This window comes from Leuciscus leuciscus (genome assembly GCF_965113295.1).
Source record: "Leuciscus leuciscus genome assembly, chromosome: 18".
NCBI lineage: Eukaryota > Metazoa > Chordata > Actinopteri > Cypriniformes > Leuciscidae > Leuciscus > Leuciscus leuciscus.
This window is the reverse complement of record NC_138742.1, coordinates 11,806,463-11,826,174: the sequence shown is the minus strand read 5'-3', so window position 1 is coordinate 11,826,174 and position 19,712 is coordinate 11,806,463. Positions and strand designations below refer to the sequence as shown.

The 19,712-nt window shown below is 36.0% G+C and overlaps 1 protein-coding gene across 2 annotated transcripts; it reads left to right on the top strand.

Annotated features, from left to right (window-relative positions):
* Positions 1-1,194: 1,194 nt before the first annotated feature.
* On the top strand, positions 1,195-19,555 carry pan2 (poly(A) specific ribonuclease subunit PAN2). Of its 2 annotated transcripts, none has more exons than XM_082144592.1 (26): positions 1,195-1,302; positions 4,362-4,662; positions 4,988-5,157; positions 5,337-5,457; positions 6,577-6,654; positions 7,386-7,656; positions 9,154-9,499; positions 10,613-10,709; positions 11,012-11,131; positions 11,416-11,535; positions 11,891-12,019; positions 12,153-12,352; positions 12,467-12,615; positions 12,800-12,906; positions 13,214-13,312; positions 13,557-13,639; positions 14,024-14,165; positions 14,306-14,443; positions 14,526-14,585; positions 14,718-14,808; positions 15,592-15,749; positions 15,846-15,989; positions 17,668-17,847; positions 17,940-18,033; positions 18,124-18,315; positions 18,993-19,555. In XM_082144592.1, the coding sequence occupies exons 2-26, from the start codon at positions 4,375-4,377 to the stop codon at positions 19,025-19,027; spliced, it is 3,612 nt and encodes a 1,203-aa protein (XP_082000718.1). In that variant the 5' UTR covers positions 1,195-1,302; positions 4,362-4,374; the 3' UTR covers positions 19,028-19,555. The 2 variants fall into 2 exon arrangements, with proteins under 2 accessions (XP_082000718.1, XP_082000717.1); XM_082144591.1 differs by having other exon boundaries at positions 18,124-18,327.
* Positions 19,556-19,712: the final 157 nt, after the last annotated feature.

The window sequence follows — 19,712 nt, the reverse complement described above, 5'->3', positions numbered from 1 at the left end:
TGAATGTATATATATATAAATAGTTTTTTATTTCTCTGACAGAATCTTTTCCCCATGGTACTTCATGCTGATTGTGTGAGTTTGTGGAATTTTCTTGAAAACTTGACCTCTGATTGATATTCTTACAAATATTATGAGTCAACAGCTTCCTTTTTAATGTGAAATGCAAAGAATGTCCACTATCAGTAGATAAGCACACTTTGTGATGTACTAAAAAGAGGGCCATAACAAAAGCAATACGGGAAGTGTGATGATGTAATAATTTGTAAATGTAATGCACCCAATGCATACCATTGCATAGTAACATAACTAACAAATAATAACAAACTTGGCAGTAGCTCCTCCTGAATTTCTCATGTACTTCTGAACCAAGGTATTTTTGGAGTGCACCTCCATATTGCTGTTAAAAGTCACCATTACATTACCATTAACTTAGAAGTCAGTATTACTTAGTTACAGGAATTTTCTTCCACCTCAAGCACATAAGACATTCGTGAGAATTTGAGGTGGTAAATCTCTTCTGCAGATCTTCCCATTCACAAATGTTCCACCATTTTATTGACATTACGATGGAGCAGCACAATTCTCCTATTTAGACAATCGAAATGATAGAACTTCCAAAGCTGTAAACCTATAACCTCACTGTTCTTAGAATCCTGAATGAGATAGTTCCCCCATTTGAGAGTTTTTATTAGGCTATTAAAGGAAGTGAGACTATGTCCGCAAACCTAGCCTATAGCTTGTGCACAGAATGTCTTCTGTCCTGAAGATGGCACTCTGTTGTGGTATCATTTTTATAGATTTTCTGGTAATGTTTGTTCTGGCCCTACCTCAACTCACCACCGCACCGACCTCATTTCTCTCACTTTTATCATATTATTTGATTTTAGATGTCATGTTTTTTTTTAATAAGATGTCCTATGTCCTTTTTTTTTTTATTAAATTGTATTAACAAAAGCCTTGAAATAAATCTACTGAGTCTACTGAAACAAAACATGAGAGAGAGAGAGAGAGAGAGAGAGAGAGAGAGAGAGAGTGAGAGAGAGAGAATAATAATAATAAAAAAAATTTTTTTACTTTTCCATAGCGGAACATTTTCTGTTATTTGTTTATTTTTTTCAGAATCAAAACATATTTCATAGACAGGCAGACAGACAAAGTAATATTTTCATTTTAGCCACCGTTTTAGAGCCGATGATAATCCCGGATGCAGTTCGATCTCACCCGGAAGTGCGTGCTTGTTTTTGTTTTGACTGAAGGGAGTAGTGTGCACATGGATCCGAGGATAACTGTAGTCTAAAGGTATGATTTATCCTGTTAAATGTTCAAACTACACATTTTAAGGCCCTTCCCGTTACGCTGTCAAAAGGACTTTTTGCTATTTGAAATCTTGAGTGTAACGTTAGATGTCAGACGTTCCACGCAAAGAAAACAAATAACGTTGCTCTTTAATTCAGATGTTTAATGCACGCCCGATTTAAAACGATTTTCATATAACATTTGTCTTGTTTGTACTGCGGTAGGACACCGGAAAACTTTCGCAGACGGTAAAATAACGTCCCGTTTATTTACGTAGAGTCCAGAGCTGTCTACCTAGACTGCAATATTTGGTGTCATAGGCGTTTCACTCGGAATTGGAATGCGCTTATTGAACTCATGGTGCTCAAAAATGCTGTCTTGGTAGGCAGCTCACTGTAGGTTTTGAAAAGAAGCACATACGTCTCCACAACTGGGTCCATTATCTAAAAGGGTGCCTTTCCATTTTGAAAAGGTGATTTTAAAAAGTAAATGTATGTCAGCCTGCCTGACAGACATTTCTGGCTGGATGAAGGACCACCACCTTCAACTTAAGCTTGTGAAGACAGAGCTGCTTGTGTTGGCCAACCCAACACTACACCACAACTTCTCCATTCAGCTAGGTTCATCATCCATAACTCCATCAAGGTCAGCCAGGAACCTTGGAGTTGTGATTGATGATCAATTGAACTTCATTGACCACATTGCCCAGTGGCCTCTGTCCATCATGGCCTCCTAATCATTCCCATATACTAATTGGCTTCATCACTGTCTCCTCTCCACCAGTAAGCTGGTGTGTGGTGAGCGTTCTGGCGCAATATGGCTGCCGTCGCATCATCCAAGTGGATGCTGCACATTGGTGGTGGTTGAGGAGATCCCCCCTTCTATGTAAAGCGCTTTGAGTGCCGAGAAAAGCGCTATATAAATGTAATGAATTATTATTATTATTATTGCCAGAACTGCCCGGTCCTGCAGATTTGCTTTATACAACATTAGGAGGATCAGGCCCTTCCTATCAGAGCATGCTACACAACTCCTTGTCCAAGCGCTTGTTCTATCCAGACTTGACTATTGTAATGCTCTCCTGGCTGGTCTTCTAGCTTGCATTGTCAAACCTCTGCAACTGACCCAGAATTCTGCAGCTAGAGTGGTCTTTAACGAGCCGAAGAGAGCGCACGTCACTCCTCTCCTCACAAAATTGAACTGGTTGCCAGTTGCCGCTCGTAACTAACGTTTGCCTACTGAACAACCACTGGCTCTGCTCCCTTTTACCTAAACTCATTACTTAAGACTTACGTGCCATCCAGACGATCGCTCTGCAAGCGAACGTCGTCTTGTGGTGCCATCTCAAAGAGGCACACAATCTCTTTCTCGGACCTTTACCATGACTGTTCCCTGCTGGTGGAATGATCTGCCCAACTCAACCAGAACTGCTGAATCCGTGGCCATTTTCAAGAAACGGCTGAAGATGCATCTTTTTCGGCAACACTTGATCCATTAATACTAACACTTTCTCTTCTCTTCTATATCTATTTATAAAAATAAATAAAAGTACATGTACTGCGTTAGATTAAACTGAGAAGGGTCATAGCACTTGCATATTGTTGTCCTATTGTTAGTTTCACTGCTTTATTGTTCTCATTTGTAAGTCGCTTTGGATAAAAGCGTTTGCTAAATGAATGATCTATGTAAATAATTTCTTATAATTTTTTTTAGTTTTTATTTTAGCTATTACTAGCCTGACCAATTTCATGACACTAACAACCATTTTTTTAATGCTAATTAATATTAGTAAAATATTAAATAAATTGGTAAAATGTATATATACATTACAGGTCAAAAGTTTGGAAACATTACTTTTTTATATATTTTTGAAAGAAGTCTCTAATGCTTATCAAGGCTGTGTTTATTTGATCAAAAATACAGAAAAAAAACAGTAATATTGTGAAATATTATTACAACTTAAAATAATAGTTTTCTATTTGAATATACTTTAAAAAATAATTTATTCCTGTGATGCAAAGCTGAATTTTCAGGATCATTACTCCAGTCTTCAGTGTCACATGTGACGTCCAGTCTATCACATGATCCTTTAGAAATCATTCTAATATTCTGATTTATTATGAGTGTTGGAAACAGTTCTGCTGCCTAATATATTTGATGAATAAAAGGTTAAAAAGAACTGCATTTATTCAAAATAAAAAAATATTTTCTAATAATATAAATCTTCTTTACTATCACTTTTGATCAATTTAACACATCCTTGCTGAATAAAAGTATTGATTTATTTCAAAAAAAGAAAGAAAAAAAATTACTGACCCCAAATTACTGACCAGTAGTGTATATTGTTGTTACAAAAGATTTCTATTTTTAAAACATTTGCTTCTTTTTTATTTTTTTTTATTTTTTTTATTTTTTATTCATCAAAGTATCATAAAAAAGTATCACAGGTTATGAAAAAATATTAAGCAGCAGAACTGTTTCCAATTTTGATAATGAATATTAGAATGATTTCTAAAGGATCGTGTGATAGACTGGAGTAATGATCCTGAAAATTCAGCTTTGCATCACAGAAATAAATGATAATTTAAAGTATAATAAATTGAAAACCAATTATTTTAAATTGTAATTATATATCACAATATTTTAAAAAAAAAATCTGTATTTTTGATCAAATAAATGCAGGCTTGATGAGCAGAAGAAACTTCTTTCAAAAACATTAAAAATAGTTATGTTTCCAAACTTTTGACCTGTACTGTATATATATATATATATATATATATATATATAAAATAAATATGAGCACTAAAAAATGCAAGGGGTGAGTATGATTTTATTATTCTTGATAATTAAGAAGAAATTGGAAACATAGAGCTGGGAAACCGTAAAGCCATTTCATTAAGGAGGAGGATGAAAGTTAAATAAAAAGTTAATAGATTTTTTGTTGATGTATTAAGAACAATACCTTTAATAACACACACACACACACACACAAAAAAAGAGTTTTTTTTCATAAGGGACACAAAAGGCACCCTTGACCTCATTTTGCTGTCCCTCTAACCCAGCATCACCATCCTCATGATGAACTTCGAGGGTCTGGACCCGGGCTTGGGCGAATACGCGCCCGGCATGCACGGCAGCCTGGAGCCCGGCCTGGACTCTTCCCTGGACCCACGGCTCGACCCCGCGCTGATGCAGGGTGTGGAGCTGGACCCCGATGCGTTAGCCGTGCCGGTGTCCGACTCCGTGCACATAGTGGAGGGCATGTACTCGGAGCTGCACAGCGTGGCTGCTGAGGTCGGGATCCCCGTGACGGCCACACACTTCGACCTGCAGGAGGAGCTCCTGTGGATGGGGAACCACCGGGTGAAGTGACACATTATTACTGCATTTACGTCATTTACCGAAAAAACACACCAAGCGAGACAACAATGAGACAACAATGAGACTACATCCAACATAGAAAGTGTTTTCACCAAAAATTTTGCATGAATGGATAAATATTTCTATTGAAGTTGGGAAAGTTAAAGTTTAATCTCGCTCCAAAAATTCAGCTGTGCTTTTGATAGTGATCGAATGCAGTGTCTCTGATGTACTTCCACATTCAGATGATGTCATTTTATTCACAAGCCTGAGCCGCATTACTGACTTGGGTGTGTGTGTGGTTGTTCTTTCCTCTCTTTCATAACAGGGACATGCAAGTTCCTTCTTTGGTCCGACAATGGGCCGCTACTCCTCTTTCCAGGTACACATGACTGATGACATTCGCCACATCCAGAGTATGGACACGGGGGTGCTGTTTCTGACCAAAAACAACCTCAAATGCCTCACGCGAGGAGGTTTTATTATGTTTGATTTTCCGTGAGTTGCACACCTACAAACACTACATTTACATGTCCAGATAAGCACTGGTGTGAGTCATAAGTCCTCAAAATGGGGTCATACAGAAAATACTGTGAATACTGTAATAAATGGTTTAATTTGCTTGTGTATGCCTATGTGTGGGTGTTCATTCATTCATTTATTCATTTTGTTTTCAGAATGGAGGAGGGTGCAGACATGCACAGTTTGATTCTGAACGATAACAACACATTGTTAATGGGGGGTCTGCAGAACTATGTGGTAGAACTTGACCTCACCACAGTACAGGAAACACAAAAAGTAAGGTGATACAATACCACTTCGGTAATACTTTACAAGCTCTTCCTATTTTTATAAAGCATTTATAAATAAACTTTTTCAATAAAGAATAAAGATAAAACATAAAACTTTAAAAATATATATTTTATAGTTCATTTTTAAAATAATGTATATATATATATATATATATATATATATATATATATATATATATATGAAGAGTTCAGATGCAAAAGCCTCTAAGTGCCATCTGAAAATTTCTTCTAGAATGATCATTTTTATCAAGCTCGTATATTTAAATTCAATAATTTCACTTAAATGGCAATAAAGATTACCTATTAATTGTCATTTAAGTGAAATTACTGAACTTAAATATACAAGCGTGAAAAAAATATATCATTCTATGAGAAAATTTCAGATGGCACTTAGAGGCTTTTGCATCTGAACTCTTCATATATATATATAATTTGATATTTTATTGATTTTTTTATAGATCATTAAACAAATACAATCTCTAGAAAGCATATTTGCTTTGTTTCTTTTAGAAATAATGATACAAAATATATAAAAATAAATTTTTATATTTTATAGTTCAGCTTTGTTTATAACTTTGAGCAGAATGCTTTTTTATGAAGTTATTTCAGTTAAGGACATTTTTAATGAGATTATACCAGAAAAGGTTTTGAATTTTTTATCATATGTTAACTTAAAAAAATGTATTGTATAATATGACTTGCTGTTTATCTTTGTTCTGTTTTTATTGTTTTATTGTTATTTATATGATATTTGTGTTTTTGTAATTTAATTTTTGCCATGAAGATAGCTCTGATTGCTGACATGGCATTAAATAAAAAAAGATGATGATGATGATGTTTATAACTTTGTTAACTTTTATTGTTTTTTTTTATCTATGTTTATTTATTTAATTTAATTTAATTTATATTTATATTTATATTTATTTTTAATGGCATTCATTTCATTCTTTTCAATTTATAATATTTTGTATATTATAAAAAAAAAAAATTTTTTTTAGATTAATACATCTATGGATGTTTTCAAGACTCATTTTACAACATTTATGATTGGATGTTTCAGAGATCTTTTTCTAAAGTGTTCATTTCATTTCTACTGTCATTCTAGTTTACTGTTGAAGTGCCTGGAGTCGCCATCATGAGACAGTCCAATCGCTTCTTTTTTTGCGGTCACACATCCGGCAAGGTGAGTGAAGGAGTAAAACGAAAATGGATGTGGAACACACAGTTTCCTCCTTTCGCTTTTCCCACAGAAATAGAGAGATGTGGTGTGTGAAAAGTTTGCTGTTATCTCATGTTTCCCGTGCTGCCTAGACTTTAGCTATAAACACGGGTAGAATACATAGGGCTTTTTCTTTTTGTTCATTCATACATTCCTAAATTTCTCACATGCAGATCAGCTCAGACGATTTGGTAGTTGGAATTTTCAGCTTGTCCACAAAATTAAGTGGAAGAGCTTTATGTGCATGGATCGATCTGTCTCACCACAACAGTTTATGTGATCACATTGCAGTTCAATGAAAATATTTATTTCGTTAGTAACCACAGCTAATGTCATTTGCCAACATTTGTTTAAATATAGTTTTCTAAACAAAAATTTTCTACAAATTCTTGTAAGTTTTTTTTTTCTCCATGCAGTTTTATGAATGAAGTACATATTTGTATACAGCAATAAAACTAAAAGGTGACTAACCTAAAATCTTAATGCTGCAAATAAATTTAATTTGTTTCTGGTGTAGATTTATAGATAATGAACGATTCCTCCAACCATTATTGTTGAATGCATTCATCAATATGCATAACCTTAATTAACGGTATATGTAAGTATATATGGTATATAAGTATATGGTAAAAAAATATATAGTAATCAATGTTAAATTAATCTCCCCATTTTCATTTCTGAATTATTTGTCACAGGTGTCTCTGCGTGATGTACGTACATTTAAAATGGAGTATGAGTTTGACGCGTTCTCCGGGAGCCTGTCAGATTTCGACGTACACGGTAACCTGTTAGCGGCATGCGGTTTCTCGAGCCGTGGCCTGAATGGACTGTCATGTGACCGGTTCCTCATGGTGTATGACCTACGCATGATGAGGGCCATCAGCCCACTGCAGGTCCATGTGGACCCCGTTTTTCTCCGCTTTATCCCCACATACACCTCCCGTCTGGCTATCATTTCACAAACAGGTATGATGCACGTGTGTGTCTCAGAAGTTGGTATTTACCTAACTATTACCACTAAAAAGAAAACATTAAGTGGTTGCCACACCCCAGTCAACAGTCAACAGCCAACTGAAATGTTGTGGGACTTTAATTTGCAACTTGCAAATGATTTTCATCAACATATAGTGGTCTTCTTTGGGCTACCGTTGTTGTTCCCAGACTCATGTTGAATCTAGTTCTTTTTTTTTTATGAAGCTTGCTGATATTATATCTCCATTAGGTGCAGTTTTTCAGCATTTAAAAGTCCCACCTTGCTTTCATTTCCCTTTTGGTGGTGGTTGTCATGTTGTCCACATAGATTTTCAGTCACATTTTTGGGTCACATGAACTAATCCTGCTGAAGCAGCTCAACAGTGTCCCAGAAATGCATCGCAATGTCCTTGACTTGAAGACATTCTTACACAGCATAATGTGATGTATTTTCAAGTCGAAAAAGAACAATGTTGGCTGGAGTTAGATTTTTTATCCTTTAGGGTTTGGTTGAAATCAGAAAAAAAGGAAATAAAAGTTGTTGGAGAAGCAGAGTTCTTAAATAGTTTTTAAAGATTGCACAGAGGTAAAAAAAAAAAAGACAATTTGTAAGTATTTTGAAACTTTACAGGCCTCCAGACAATGTGCACACATTTTTTTTTGATAAATTAAAATGTATGTCCATGTGTGGTTTTGTTAGATATCATCTCGCTAGAGTTTGCTACTATATGAACTATATGCAGATATTTGTATTCAATTAAACTATACTGTATTTGAGAGCAAAATGAATTGGTTTGTAATTAAAAGATAAAAGATAATAGAAAAAATGAAAAGTCTTCTTTACAAAAACAAAGTCATTGATAACACTCTTTTACTTACTCTCTCACATACTGTACATATAGATGATGTGATGAATCTTAATCAGCATCAGTTAGATAAATATAATCTTTTTGAATGAGAAACATGGGAGGAACAGAATCTGATAGCGAGCAATTTAGCTGTTGACATTTTTTTTAATTTTTTTTATTGACTTAGAAGTTATTGATTCTGTGCGGTATGGGGATGGATCTTAATCAGTAACCAAACGCCTCTTACAAACGGGTTCTTTTTCATCTTAGTCAAAAAGATTCACACAAAAAACCCTTTGGTTTTTTTGGTTTTGAATCAGGTTCCAAATAGACTTACTGATTTGTGAGATTCATAAGTCACTTAGTGACCAATGAATCATTCAGAGTTGTTACAGAGTTTACAGCTGACTCCACTAAACGGCAAAGCCATTTTTCCATTATATCCGTTACTGTGATGAATTAATTAGTCTATTAACTTACTAGTTGTTCATATGACAATGTATGATTGAAGATATCTGTTTACAACAGAGTTTCGTAATTAATAATGGTATTCTAAAAAAAACAAAAAAATTTAATATTACACAAAAATATTATTGCTTATTATTTGTCACTGAGGTCCTGATGTGTGTGTGTGTCGCTGTAGGTCAGTGTCAGTTCTGCGAGCCCACCGGCCTGGCCAGTCTGGCTGATATCTTCCACGTCAACACAGGGGGGCAGCTGCTGATGAGCTTTGATGTGTCGTCCAGCAAACAGGCGCTCTCCTTTGGGGACTCTGGTGGCGGTGTGCACCTGTGGTCCAGCGCCCCAGAGGTGTCCTTCAACAGTTACTCCAGGGAGACAGAGTTAGCCCTGCCCTGCCTGGTGGACTCCTTGCCCCAGCTGGATTGGAACCATGAGCTGATGCCTCTGTGCCTTCTGCCAATGCCCCTTACCAGCACAGAGCCCCTGCTCTCTGATTGGCCCACCGCCCTTATCACGCCCAGCCCCAGGTATGACTGAGCCTCATTCTGCCTTATATATGCTAATGGTCACCAAGGCTGCATTTATTTGATCAAAATACAGTAAAAACATTCATTTCAATATTACAATTTAAATAATAGTTTTAATACAAATTTTTATTTATTCCTGTGATGGCAAAGCTGAATTTTCAGCATCATTACTCCAGTCTTCAGTGTCACATGATCCTTCAGAAATCATTCTAATATGCTGATTTGGTGCTTAAGAAACATTTTTGACTTTGGAAACAGTTGTGCCACTTGATATTTTTGTGGAAAACATGCAGATTTTTGTCATGATTCTGAACAACATGTATTTGAAATAGAAATATTTATATTACATTGTAAATTTCTTTACTGTCACTTTTAATCCATTTAATGTAGTTTAATGCATCCTTCTGACCCCAAACGCTTCAATGATAGTGCATATATAAATATTTTGTAAAGGATATAGTGCTTGAAGATCCATGAGAATAAGGTTATTGTTTATATATTTATTGTTATATTTATTATTTTATTATACATGTATTTATTTATATTTTGTGTATATCAAATATAAACTCTTAATTACACATTTACACACTTAAAAACATATTTTTAATCCAATTTTGTGGAAACATTGCCTGTTCAATCAAATTATAAGTAAAAAAAGAAGATAGAAATTGCTGCTGGGATTTCATTGGAAATTAAAGGTTGAACATACTTCATTGTGTTCTTTTGTATACTGCATGTTTTGGCAAATGTAGTAGGTCATCTTGGTATTCTATGCATACATTCAGTTTGCATACTGTGCACAATATGAATACTATTTTTTGCAGAATGTTGTATTGTATGATGGTATTTTGCAGTACACACATCCCCTGTATCCGAGTGTTATTGAGTAATACTGCCCCCTTCAGTATGTCTCATTCTAGGTCATGACCTTAAATCCTAGAACTGGATTTGTTGTGATATTCTTCAATTTGAGCAAAATGATATCTGGTATCTCACACTTTTTTTTTTTTTTTTGACACCAATTTTATTTATGTAGTTTATGAATATCAATTCCCTCCTCAAAAAATGAGATGTGTGGCGGTTTGTTGATGTTGATTCTTTTCACTGTGTCAGACGAGCCCCTGCGGTAGATGCAGAGATTCTCAGGACTATGAAGACTGTGGGCTTTATTGGATATGCCCCCAATCCTAGAACCCGTCCCAGAAACCAGGCAAGCATGTGCTCTTTTCAAACTTGTTTGAATCATCTAAAGATGGAAAAATGCTGAATTGAAATGTTTCAATGGTTTCAGCATCATTAAATGTGTAAACATGATTACTAAACAATTATTGAGTAATTAAAATGAATCAAGACAAACATTTTCCATATTTTGTAAGAGTTAAATAATATCTTACAGTATTGTAGCTGATCCAGTGTCTTTGGTATGTTATTTGACAATGTGTCAATCATTTCAGTTCAGTAATGCTGTATAACCAGTTATTTCTTTACACATTTTATCTCTGTTTTTCCCAGGTTCCTTATAAGATAAAAGACGTAGAACTTGAGTATGACAGCTATAATCAGGTCCCGGAGTCTCCTATTGGTCGAGATGAGGAGCCGCATCTTTACATGATTCCAAAGAAATACAGGAAGGTAGTGATGAGCCATTATTGTGCATAAACCAATGACTTTGGTGATGTTTTGTTCAAATAATTACATACCACTTGAGCTATTTTGTCCATTACAAATGTTTGCATGCAAATTCCTTTTAGATGAGATGATGTTATATATATTGTTTTTAGAACAAAAACTGAAGTCAAAGAAAGTTTGCTGCAGTTGAATAATAAAATATTAATAATTAATCACAATGCCCTATTGCGAGATCTGTATTGATTCTCATGTTGTTGTTCTGATTATGTGACTTATGTTTATGTCAGGTGACCATTAAATATTCCAAACTGGGACTGGAAGACTTTGATTTTAAGCACTATAACCGGACTCTGTTTGCTGGTCTGGAGCCTCACATACCCAATGCTTACTGTAACTGCATGATCCAGGTGAAAACACACACACACACACACACACTCTTTTACTGCAATATTATTATTATATTTATTAATAATTAAATATAACTAATAATCAATATACAAGTACATACATATTTTAAAGTAAATGCATACATATTTTATATATTATATGTTTTAGTTATATATTTAAGTTGAAATGCAATTTGAAGTTTGTCTGATGAATCTTAAAAAAAAAAAATCCCAATACGTCACATGCCGATTACTGTAAAAAGTCCTTGGGATTTTTTGTGCTCTCTAAGGAATTTTGTGAATGCATAACTTTCACTTTGGATGTATTGGCCCTCTAGAATTGTATTAATAGTTAACCCTGTGTGTGCTGTGACAGGTGCTGTACTTCCTGGAGCCAATCAGGTGCCTGGTACAGAATCACTTGTGTCAGAAGGAGTTCTGCCTGGCCTGTGAGCTGGGGTTCCTTTTTCACATGCTGGACTTGAGTAGAGGAGACCCCTGCCAGGTATACGATAGAGCTTGTCATCCAATCAGAGTTCATCACCAGCTTTGGTTGCATATCTATTCCATCAGAGCTGTCAGTCATGCATAACATATGCACATGCACAGAGCATTTGTTTTTTTTGTTTCCTTCACAGGCCAGTAATTTTCTCCGGGCTTTCCGGACAATTCCAGAGGCATCGGCGTTGGGTTTGATCCTGGCTGACTCTGATGAGCAGACAGGGAAAGCCCGTCTGGGACGTCTCATCCAGAGCTGGAACCGTTTTATTCTCGCACAGCTGCATCAGGAAACACTGGAGCAGGAAGGACCGCAGGCGTACAGAGGAGCCAGCAGCAGGTGTGGACTCCACAGTGGAGCTGCATCATTCATGAAACACAAGCCCCATCAATTCAATGCAACAGATCACACAACACTGAGTTAAAAACAATTTGTGTTTTGTGTCAATGGCAGTGCGCTGGGTTCCACAGGCGAGTCTGTGATTGGTCGGTTGTTTGGCTGTGAAGTGGAGAACAGCAGTTTGTGTCGCTGTGGAAAGGAGACGGTTCGCTCTTCTTTGACTCTGCTGTTTACCATGCACTACCCGGAGCACAGCTCTCAGGGTCAGAACCACCACACCACACTTTATATTCACACATCTATATAGACCAGCATGGGCATGAATTACAGATGTTTTGCTAGAGTTTTGAAAGGTTTTGTGGAGAGTGGTTTGATTTAGATTTTTTCTTGTTCTAGAAACTGAATTAATTAAATAATTGGATTGCTTTTTTAATTGGATGTGGACAGATAAGACGATAGAGGAATATGACTTCGCAGACATCCTGAAGAAGAGTATCTGTCTGGAACAGAGCACACAGGCCTGGTGTGAGAACTGTGAGAAATACCAGCCAACAGTAAGTCATTCCCTCTTTCTCTTACAAAATTTGATGAATGATTACAATGACTTCTGAAGGATCATGTGACACTGAAGTAATGAGAAATCAGCTTTGCCATCACAGGAATAAATTACATTTTAAAATATATTAAAATAGAAAACATTTATTTTAAATATTAATCAAATGTAACAGTATTACTGTTTTACTATATTATTGGTCAAATAATTGCAGCCTTGTATGTGCATAAGACACTCAAAAAAATTCTAAAATATTACCGAATGGCTGAGTGTATATGGCTAAATACTAAATGCATATCTTTTTTTAGGTGCAGACCAGGAACATTCGCTGTCTGCCTGATGTTCTGGTGATCAACTGTGAGGTGAACAGCGCTAAAGAGGCAGAGTTCTGGAAGGCACAGACTGAGGTCAGACCCATATCCCTTTCTGTTGCCAGAATATATAGTCATGTATTTACAGCCATAAATCTGCCCTTAAATGTTCTCTAATTCTTTACACGTCCGCTTGCGTCGTGAGTTAAAAATCCTTATCAGCAATGCAACAGCCTGTTCATTCAGCTGATCGGTGTATAATTGGTGTGAAAAACTCTAGGCACATTGATTTGTCTTGATTTTCCATTCATTCAGCAATGAATACTCTTTTTGTTTACAGTATGCGTTCAACAAAGCCCTGAAGAAAGAGGCTGCTGAACCTCACAAACCCAAAGAGCCTCTTCCGACAGAATGGTGTTTAGAGTAAGTGTGATGATTGGAGAAACGCATATATATATATATATATATGTATGTGTATATGTGTGTGTGTGTATATGTATATGTGATTTAAAAAAATTTTTTTTTAATGTTATTTCTGGTTTCATTTTTAGTCATTTCAATATGTGCATTTTAATAGTGTTTTTTTTTAAATAATACTATTTAAGTTGAATTATTTCCAATTATTTTATTAACTTAAATGCAACATTTCTAATTTTCGTTTAAATAAAGTTTTTCAACTAATGTTTATATTTTATTTCAGCTTTATTTCAATTAACAGAAATATTGAAATAGTTTTAGTTAATGATACTAACCCTGATACATATATATTCTAATGTGTGTGTCCACGTGTGCACGTGTTGTGTACAGGGAAGAGCTGTGCAATGTGGAGGGCTTGACATTTGACTCTCAGGCGGAGGACATGAGGCACGTGTGGATCCCTCTTAGTCTGAAGATGTGCATTAGTAAGTCTCAGGGCCTGGAGGTCAGCTGCCTGTCTGAGGGAGAAGAGGTGAGGAACGCCTTTTCACTCTTTCCAACAGATGAACTTCATTAAACATATCAAGGATTGTCAAACCTCAGACAGATGACATTGGAGTTTATTAAAAGAAAACTCTGCTCAACCAAATTGTGATTTATTTCTTCTCATAGCTGACTGAAAGTGCAGAGGCAGATGGGGCTTCTGTCTATGACTTGGTCGTCACTGTGTCTCATATCCAAGATGCTCGGACCGGAGGAAACCTGGTGGCACATATCAAAGTGGGCGAGACCTACCATCAGAGGAAAGAAGTGAGCAAAGTCTTTTAAGCACTTATAGATATTTGACATGATATGTTGGACATGAACTGAGTTTTCTGTGTCTTGCTTTCAGGGAGTAACACACCAGCAGTGGTATCTGTTCAATGATTTTCTGATTGAGCCGATTGACAAGGTAAAAGTACCAAACATCAGTCAAATTTACACTTTACACACCCCATGTAATGTATTAGTTCAGTAAAAACTGTTTTTTCATTTTGTTTCATTTTATGACACTGAATTGTTTCACGAAATATATCTCCATTAGGCTGAATCAGCACAGTTTGATGCGAACTGGAAGGTTCCGGCTGTACTTTACTACATCAAGAGGAACTACAACGCCAAGTATGATTTGCGAAGTATGTGATACTTTATCTGACTTTAAATACATCTTCTGTTTAAAAATGTATCAGTTATCTCACACTCACACACACACACACACAAAAAAAACCCCATTTTGCTTGCATTTTATTATAATTATGGAACATTTGTAATATACTTAGCAAGGATGCATTAAATCAATCAAAAGTGACAGTAAAGACTTATAATGTTACAAATATTTCTGTTTTAAATAAATGCTTTCTATTAATCAAAGAATCATGAAAGATAAAGTCAAGAATCCACAAAAATATTAAACAGCTCAACTGTTTTCAACATTGATAAAAATAATAAATGTTTCTTGAGCAGCAAATCAGTATATTAGAATGAATCTGAAGGATCATGTGACACTGAAGACTGGAGTAATGATTCTGAAAATACAGCTTTGAATCACAGGAATAAATTACAATTTAAAATGTATTCAAATAGAAAACATTTATTTTAATTTGTTATAATATTTCACAATGTCACACAATAATTCAACTGTATTTTTGACCAGCATTGGTGAATATAAGACACTTTCAAAAACATTAAAAAATCTTTCTCACCCCAAACTTTTGAACTGTACTATAGTGTAATCTTCTCACTAAATTGTTTTAATGTTAGCACTAAAAGGTTATGAAGTTTTCTTGCATTTTATTATGATTATAAACCTTTATAATACACATGTATGTAGTTTTTTTGTTGTTGTGACATTTGTTTTGCAGCTGTTTTGTTTTTGTATTGTTTTAATTATTCCTGCATCTACTCCCATTTCCTCATAGTTAAGAACCCTATTGAAGCCAGCGTCCTGCTGACGGAGGCCTCGTTGGCACGGAAACAGAGGAAGAGTCACGCCACCTTCATCCCCCTAATGATGAGCGAGATGCCGCAGGCTGGAGACCTTGTTGGATTAGACGCAGAGTTTGTCACACTCAATCAGGTCAGTAGGAAACACTAATATTCGGTAATTACTGAGAATTTTGTAAACATATTTTTTCCTACCCCAAATATTTAATGCTTTCGTGTGCTTGAACAGGAAGAGGCAGAACTGCGCAGTGACGGGACCAAGTCCACCATTAAGCCCAGCCAGATGTCTGTCGCTCGTATCACATGCGTGAGAGGCCAGGGTCCCAATGAGGGAGTGCCGTTCATTGATGACTACATATCTACACAGGAACAGGTCAAGACACTGTCAAAACATTCTAAGGACATGTACACGCTGTAAAGTTTCAGGAGTGACAACCGCAATTTAATATGGGAGTGAATCCCCTAAATTATCATTGTGTTTGTGTGTACTGAACACAACTCCTGAAACTGTGATGACATAAATAGTAATATTACAACAACAAAAGTCTCATTGGCTGCGTCCGAAATCACGTGCTCTCTTGAGTAGGTACTTATTTTGAATTAGTAATTACCTCACGACCACACAAAAAAAGTACATTCTATAGACCTTATGTAGCCCCGCCCCTTTTCAGCGCTGCGCTCGTTGTCTTTTGACTTCTGGTCTGTATTTTCACAGCGATTTTGCGTGTTTATTAATGAACGGCTCGTTTTAAAATCTTCCCGGTCGACTGACATTTGTTAAGTCATCTCCTTTAAACATTACAGTCCTCATGATAACTTTCGTTAACTTTACATTAAGTAAATCCACTTCAAAGCTAATTACTCCTGGACAGCAATGCCATAGAAATATACAGAGCGACCGCAAAAACGGAAGTTAAAAGACAATATTCTAAAGACGCCCTCGTTTCTCTGGCGCATAAGGTCTAAATAGTATGAGTGTATTTAGTAAGAGTGTTATCTGTACTTACTACATTCGCCATGTTGTCATTATCACGTGACCTAACAGCGTCAGTTACATCTCTTCACTGCCATTCATAAATCCTCTCCCGCGGCATCATGGGATAGTAAAGTGTCCGAAATCACTTCCGAAGCTCTCCGAGACAAGTATGTCATCCGGTGAATTATTTTTTTTTGCCTACTCTTTTATGAGTACTGTGAATTGACATACTTTTTTTTGCCTACTATATAGTAGGGAAGTTTGCGATTTCGTATGCAGCCGTTGTGTTTTGCAATTGAAACTGGACCACCCCCAACAGAGGTGTCGTGTTCGCAGAGCGCTCTCTTGCAGTGTTGCCATGTCCACTTATTATAAGTGTTAAGCTTGGCTCATAAAACGTTCAAGTTTATTGAGTTATTAAAGTGGGAAGGTGAGATCTTATTTTCAATATAAAGCATTTGGATTTATTTTCGGTTCATTATGAGCTTGTTTCTTGTTCAGTGTTTTTGTCCAGTCAAGGCCCATACCTCTTTCCCTGTGACTTTCTTGCACTGCACACATACAGAAGAGTAACATGTGTGCGTTTAAATACGGCAGTAACAACAACTGTCCAATTCGGTTCCGTACAAACTGCACATTTTTGTAAATGCGGTTGTCACTACCTGCATTTTTCTGGATTTAACTTGATTGTAGAATGCGGTTGTCATTCCTGTAAATTACTCAACTTTGTGTGTACAGAAAATGTTTAAGCACTAAAGGCTGATTTTTGCTACACACATGTGGCCAAAATGTAACTCGCATAATAGGGAAATTACCTTTGGAAATGATAAGGGCTTTTTAATGACCTCATAAAGTGAGAACCTCAGTTTTGTGCCTTATCAGGAGAGATCTGTTACCGTCATTATAACGGTCGTCATTTTTGAATAATTTAAGCGAAAGGTGAATCACTGTACTTGACTTGTGATTTCCATATTACTGTACGTTTGCTTTCGGTATTTTTGTCAAAAACTTGAAATCATGTTCAAAATGTTGGGAAAACACTTTCTGCTTCTTACTAGTTACTTTGCATGTACAGGTGGTGGACTACCTGACTCAGTACTCTGGTATCAAACCTGGAGACCTGGATGCAAAGATTTCCTCCAAACACTTGACTACTCTGAAGTCTACGTATCTTAAATTGCGATTTCTTATCGACACTGGCGTTCGCTTTGTCGGCCACGGCTTGCAGAAGGATTTTCGGGTCATTAACCTGATGGTGAGTTGAATTTGTGTAAGTTAATATTTTATTTAGTATGTGGAAAGTAAGTTTAAAATGGAAACCAATATTAAGCCCCTCCCATTTTGTAGGTTCCAAAAGACCAGGTGATTGACACCGTCTACCTCTTCCACATGCCTAGGAAACGTATGATATCTCTGCGTTTCCTGGCATGGTACTTTCTAGGTGGGTTTCTCGCATTAACTTTTCTTATCTCCTGACAATATGTCATTTTCCGTGAATCAGCGTTTTATGGCGTTTTGAATATTTGTTTAGATCTGAACATCCAGGGTGAAACTCATGATAGCATTGAAGATGCACGGACTGCCCTACAGTTGTACAGGAAGTACCTGGAGCTGAGTCATAACGGAGGAAAAGAGGAGTTCCGGAAGGTTCTCAAGGCTCTTTATGAGAAAGGACGCAAGCAAGACTGGAAAGTCCCAGACATTGACTCTGCAGACGGTCAAGGTAGCCCAAAAAGTACGAATCAATGACATGGCAGTGACATTATTTCACATAATATATATCATTGCTGATGTCTATATACAATAATTATTACATACATAATAGTATAATATTTTTAGAGGGTGGTAAACTGTTTAGAAGTAAATATTTTGCAATGCATTCACAGTTGACCAGTATGGGTTTATCAAATGCTAATACTGATATCTTGTGAGCTAATTTGCTAATATACTGTATAGATAATACAATGAAATACATTGAAATAATACAATGAAATGCACACTAATTTTATATCATATTTACTTACACGTCACATTATTCCTTATTTAAATCATTTCAGCCTAAGGCATACATGACAAAAATGGGCGAAGCCTGGTTGATTTGCATTAGTAGTGTGATAGATAGATTTATCTTTCGGTAGATTTTTATAACTGACACAATGAGGAGGTAAATCTTCTGTAAACCGCCCAAAAAGGCAGAATATTGACCAAATATTGGCCAGTTAATTAGCCTGGGAAATATTTTTTGTCTTATCGCTGCAGTGTAATTGCAAAAAACTGATATGTTTCCATTTAACCACATAACAAAGCATGTGCTTGTCTTTTTTAAAAACACATTTTTATGTGTGTACAAGTTTAACAAATGTTGTTAGATGGACTTCTGATGCTCTTTTCCCTCTGCAGGAACAGCCGTGTTTCCCTCGGTTATGGGTTTATGATTCGACTCTCCTGTTGGTTATATTCCTGCCAAACAGATGCCAGCTCACATCATTTCTTGTACAGCCTTTCAGTGTTCACCATCAACATGTCTTGAGGCAAAATTGCCACTGAATAAATATATTTCATGTCATTAGGTAGCAAATCTGAAATAAGGCATGTTATTCTGTGATATAAAAAGTCTGTTTTGCCCTTTAAAAATTGGGGAATCAAAAGAAATGTAAAAAAAATTCATCATGTCAGGATTTTCTCCACAGAATTGTGTATCCTGTATGTGTCTGTCAGGAAGAATATAAATAAGGGGGACAGCATTTTTTTTTTCCAGGACTGAGACTTTAAATTGTGAATTTAAAATGTATGAACCAAGTGTTGACTCCACGGTGGCCTTTTGCACCGAGTCAGAAACTTCACTAATATGAATTCACACAGAATATGGATTAAGCTCTCAATGGATTTACTGTTATTTTCTACTTTGTATCTATGATGTACATTTCCATAAAGTGGCAGCTGAATAAAGACTTTTGGGTAAATCTCCGAGTCCATCTGAGGGCTGATGTAGTTCTCAAAGTAAAAACCAAATGAAAATCTTATGTTATAGTTATGTTCTCAAAGACCATATACAAATGACACTTCAAACTATAAAATGCTATTCTATAAAAACACATAAAACAGCAATAGAGTGCAACA

What these genes read in the sequence shown, in the direction of transcription:
- pan2 (XM_082144591.1), top strand. Translation starts at nt 4,375, where the DNA reads ATGATGAACTTCGAGGGTCTGGACCCGGGCTTGGGCGAATACGCGCCC. An exon ending in CTTATCACGCCCAGCCCCAG is followed by an intron (nt 9,500 to 10,612) that starts GTATGACTGAGC and finishes TCACTGTGTCAG; the next exon opens with ACGAGCCCCTGCGGTAGATG. An exon ending in GAACCCGTCCCAGAAACCAG is followed by an intron (nt 10,710 to 11,011) that starts GCAAGCATGTGC and finishes TGTTTTTCCCAG; the next exon opens with GTTCCTTATAAGATAAAAGA.